The sequence below is a fragment of the Montipora foliosa genome, chromosome 2, assembly GCF_036669935.1.
Source record: "Montipora foliosa isolate CH-2021 chromosome 2, ASM3666993v2, whole genome shotgun sequence".
Classification (NCBI taxonomy): Eukaryota; Metazoa; Cnidaria; class Anthozoa; order Scleractinia; family Acroporidae; genus Montipora; species Montipora foliosa.
This window is the reverse complement of record NC_090870.1, coordinates 64,722,931-64,727,770: the sequence shown is the minus strand read 5'-3', so window position 1 is coordinate 64,727,770 and position 4,840 is coordinate 64,722,931. Positions and strand designations below refer to the sequence as shown.

General features: G+C 39.0%; 1 protein-coding gene across 1 annotated transcript in view; it reads right to left on the bottom strand.

Moving 5' to 3' along the window:
- LOC137985715 (protein zer-1 homolog) overlaps positions 1 to 4,840 on the bottom strand; it is a 33,619-nt gene continuing 28,779 nt past the window's right edge. Inside the window, exons 16-19 of the mRNA XM_068833345.1 lie at positions 3,664 to 3,805; positions 3,167 to 3,219; positions 1,601 to 1,698; positions 1 to 1,305 (exon numbers count right to left, since the gene is read on the bottom strand). Coding sequence (XP_068689446.1) covers positions 1,160 to 1,305; positions 1,601 to 1,698; positions 3,167 to 3,219; positions 3,664 to 3,805 — 439 coding nt within the window. The 3' untranslated portion in view covers positions 1 to 1,159. The remainder of the gene's footprint in view (positions 1,306 to 1,600; positions 1,699 to 3,166; positions 3,220 to 3,663; positions 3,806 to 4,840) is intronic.

Here is a 4,840-nt window from a genome sequence, read left to right as displayed (position 1 = left end):
TCACTGAACTGCGGTATTTAATTCTAATAACAGTAATTATTACAGTAATTGTAATAATAATTATTACCATTTTCCACAGTTTAGTCGAGATGAGTTTAATAAGCCTTCTAACTCCACTAAAGGATCTATACACAGGTAAATTCCCATAATGCACAAAACCCACTTCAAATTTGTTCAAGAATCAAGGCACCAAGGTATCAAATTCAAGAACTTTTAGGGCAAGTACAGACCAAGACCATTGAAAACCTACAGTAAAACCCCGCATATAAGAAACTAGTGGTTTTAAGAACCTGCTCGTAGAAATTTGCCACTTTAATACCCAAAAATATAAGAACCTGATAGTGAGTGTTTACCAAAGCAAGATTAAGTGGGTTACAGCTAAATTATTATTAACATTTTAACCAAGGGTTTTGACTTAAAGACTTGATTGAGCAATAGTGTCAATAAAAACAAGTTTATGTATTTTCCTGGTAACCAACAGACATATCTCCTTCATAGAAATTAATAAACAACCTACTTAGCCCAAGTTGTTGATAACTACCTCAAAAAACAAGACAACCTTAGTTTCCTAGACTTCAGAAAATGTAGGTCCTTAAATGCAGGTTTTTATTGTATAGTCTTCAATTAAAAGAAACCAAGGGTTTATATTACACAGAAGCTTCAGAAGCCTGCCAGTTTTGGTTTTCTCAGCATGTATTGCACTGTCAGTGTAATGTTGAGATGTTAGTTGAACTACAAAGTTAATGTGTTTTATTACACACACTTGCACCACATTGAGGAGGAAATAATGTTTCCTTATTTCACACCTATTGACCCCAAAATTCATGAGCTTATAACGTTATGGCTGACTGGGGTGATAAGCAAGCCTCTAAAGAAAATGCGGTGTCTCCTACCACCATTAGAGGTGGGATGGGCAAACACTGGCCTAACCGTTGTTGAAGTCAGCTAAAGAGGCCAATGGGTAACTGAAATCAAACTATATAGTTTGATGTACAGGGTTATGGCAATGACACACAGAAGTTGCAGGCCCAACCGTTCTGCAGTTTTTAAAGATGTTATTCCTTCGGGCATTAAGCTTAAGTCAATGGGTTAATTATGATGATTCTATGCTCTTGTTTTTTCCTGTCCTGTTACTCTCCACAAAGGCATGACCCTCAATTTAAACAACAGTGTTTTGCATGTGGCATTTGTCCAGGGTGATCTGTGCCAGCTCCCTCACTCGCATGGACGTTCGAGGATTACCCACAAGTCTCTGTAACAGACCAACCCCATCTTCGTTGCGAACCAGTTTGCAGTATTTTTCCGCTGAAAAGTAAAAGTTTGTAAAACAATGCTCTTAACTACTTGTGGGTGAGAACAATACTAAGCAAAGGAGTAACTGGTACAATGGTAGTGAGAGAAGCTTGCTTCAAGACAAAACTTCCATTCAGAAAGGAGTATCTCTCCCTGACCAATTTCTATTTTTAAAAATAATCAATACATGAAAAGAATGAGGAAATTGCAGAAAGGCCAAAAAAAGTTGATTTGCTGTCTATTCCCATGTAAATCTTGATAATATTGCTTTCTGAATACCTGCCACTAAAGCTGCACAACAACTTACCGTCTACATTGCAAAGGTTAGCTAGTGCCCAAGTGGACCAATGATGAATTGCAGTAACATCACATCCGGATATCAACTTCAGTATTGGAGCAAATGAGCTGTTAGGGAACAAAAGAGAGAAAAAAAAGACTAGTCTTTAGACCACATGATGCTTCTTGTCTAATAATAGTGAACTGTTTGCATAAGTGCTTGTTAGCCTCAAATGCTTGGTTGCTTAGACTGTATTGAAAGGGATAGTATCATGTCATTTAAGAAGAAGGATGTCTTTGTATCAAGGCCCTTGAAGAAAAAATAATGCAAGAGTTTTCAACAAAGAATTGCGTTGCTTCACAATGGAATTTGAAGCAACTTTGATTAAGAGGTGGCCAGTTTTCCGTTAAAAAAATATTAATAGATCTTTAGTTTTTGGACCATGAGAAACAATCTCCCTTTCCCTTCTTAAAATTATGTTAACTTACGCAATTCCTGTGTGTGGGCCTTATTAATCACATGGCGGCCATGTTGAGTGCTAAGGGATATAGACTGCGAGCATTCCCTTCATAAATCAGTCAGGTGGCCAGCTTTTCTGAGGCAGACGTGTTTTGTCACACAAACGAATAAAAAGACTGAGGGAGGCCTCTTTCTCTCCTCTTCCCAAACCTCCCTTGGTCTTTTTGTTTGTTTGCGTGACAAAACACGACTGCCTCAGAAATGTGGGCCGCTCGACTGATTTATGAAGGGACTCGCACAGTTTACGAGGGATTAAAAAATTTTGTTTTGCCCCACCGAAACTTGTTCCCAAACATTTCAGCTAGAGGCTCGGGGTACGAAATCTACAGTCTATGGCCAATAATCATGACCTCCAAGTGAATAAGGCCCATTCTGCAAGTACTGTACTGGGCATGACATGTTCCCTGTGAGCATGTACATGTACATAATAACTAGCATGTGCCTTGTATGCACTGGCTTTCAGTTATACTATATAATATCTGCTTAGGTATACAGTCTTCTCCACCTTTCAGGTGAAAAGTCGTGCAGCATTCCCCCAACATAGTAATGTTCTTGGACTGTTTTTCTGTACAAGTGCAAATAACCTGGCTGTGTATCCATAATAGAGGGAGGGGGGGGGGGGGGGGGTAGGTGACAGCTACAAAAATGCAACTTTGCAGTATTCAGTTCAAGATTATACTAAGTCCTTAACCCATTGGCAACTCAAACGGCCCTAGTTGACTAGTCTCACTCCCAAGGGTCAATGGGTAATAAGGCAGCATGGAAAGTGTGCACAAACTTTTTTGGAACAAAATTGTTATAAAGGGTGTGGAGAAAAATTAGAAAATTTATCAACTGGTACTAACGTCCTACACATAACTTCAAATTTGGTCACTTCACGTTGTTGTCAGGATGAGAACAAAAAAGAAAATGTGCCAAAATGTGAAATGCATGCACACAGACATGTCCTCTTTAACCCATCCCCAGCTAGATTTTACTCTAATGGCAGCTGGTTTAGGGGTGAAAGAGTTAAAATTGTGTCAACAATTTTGTCCCTGATTGTTTGTTTTTGAATGATGCACATGTCTTTTGCCTTACCGGTAGCTCATTTGCCGGTGAGCTGTTATGTCCCATGTCTCGATTGTCCTTTCCTAGGAGAATTGAAATACAACATGAAAGGAAAACAAAGGAAATGCACTCAGAGAGAATCAAATAAAGATTTTATACTGTTTGCTCTCATATGCCTTGAACAACAACATTCTGTCCTGGTCAGCCTTGCACTTATTCCAACACAACCCCTCTGACCATTCCCTCCAATCATTAACAAATTTCTGTCAGTTACATGACTTGAACAACTGCAATGGCTTACAGTTTGCAATCTGTAGAACTAAAACTTGCATGTAACGCCAGCTCCAAGGTTGGGAGAGTGAATCTGAGATACATTGCCAGGATTTAATAACACCCTTCTACTCAGACATGCATACAGTTTGTAAATTCTTTGGGACAATAAGCATACAAGAATCATTTCAAAATACTACGAAGGCTGCACTTTATATAATGATCTTGTTTGTACACTTTGAACAAAAGCACCATACCAGTCTTTGGAGCGCTTGGTTGAGTGACACCTCCTTGTTTGTCCAGTTACTTGGTCCGTCAAATGCCAGGTGACTAATTATGCCTCCAGCATTGTAAGTTACCTCCAGTTCATATTGATTATTGTCAGACTCCAGTAGATCACTGGAAAAAAAATTTATGTCAACCACATTAAAAGAAATGGCAATAAAAAATGACATATTGTTGTCCTAATGCTCATTATCCCAATAACCATTAATGTCCCTGTTCCTGGGTAGAGCATGGCAACTAAAATATGCTTACATGAGATGTGCCACACAAGAGAGAACAGACATCAAAAACACAAGATGGCATTAATGAGGGGTACACTGCCTTGCGGTCGGTTAGTCAATACAACTTCTGGATTGTGTGACATAAACAACCTCACTTATCTCCTCAGCACTACAAGCTAAACGCTAGAGACTTAACCACACCACACAGGAGTGACCCAATTTTATTTAAGTGCAAAACAAGGCGTCAACCCATCTCACGAGAGAGGGTGGGAGGGAAAAAACTAATTTAAATCGCTAGAAACAGGCAAATGCTTTGTGCAAAAGAACCGCAAAGTGAACAGCTAAATTGAGCTTCTATAGCTAGACATTGTCTGCTGGCATAGCCAGTTACAAAGGATGTACCTTAAAAACTAAATTTTTTAATAGCCCTTTTATTAGATTTGGCCTCTGCTGTGGTATGATAAAAGTTATGAGCTAGGAACAAAGCTCTAATATCTAGTCTTTGCTACAATGAAACCATTGATTGCTGTGACCCTGAATGTTGGACTATATAGTAGTAACATATTGATAGATAGAGAGATATGTTAGATAGATATGTTTATTCCTTGCCATTGCAGTCAAAACTGAAATAACAGCAATAGGGCATTACAATCAATAGTGCCTAACATTAATAAAATAAGCAAAATGTTTACATGTTGTTTTGGGGCTTTGATGCTGGGAACTCCAAGTGCCAGTTCTAAGGCTATAACCATGATGAATTAGGGGATGATTGAGAACAGATTTAAGTGGCTCATGTTCTTTTGCCACCCTCAAAAATTTGGAACAAGGATCACGCCTACGGGTGGAGTGATCCTGGAGCCCAGTGATGAGAAGTGCTTCACGATAATTACGGTTAGATAACATAATACCAAGAGCCCTGCTCTGCACA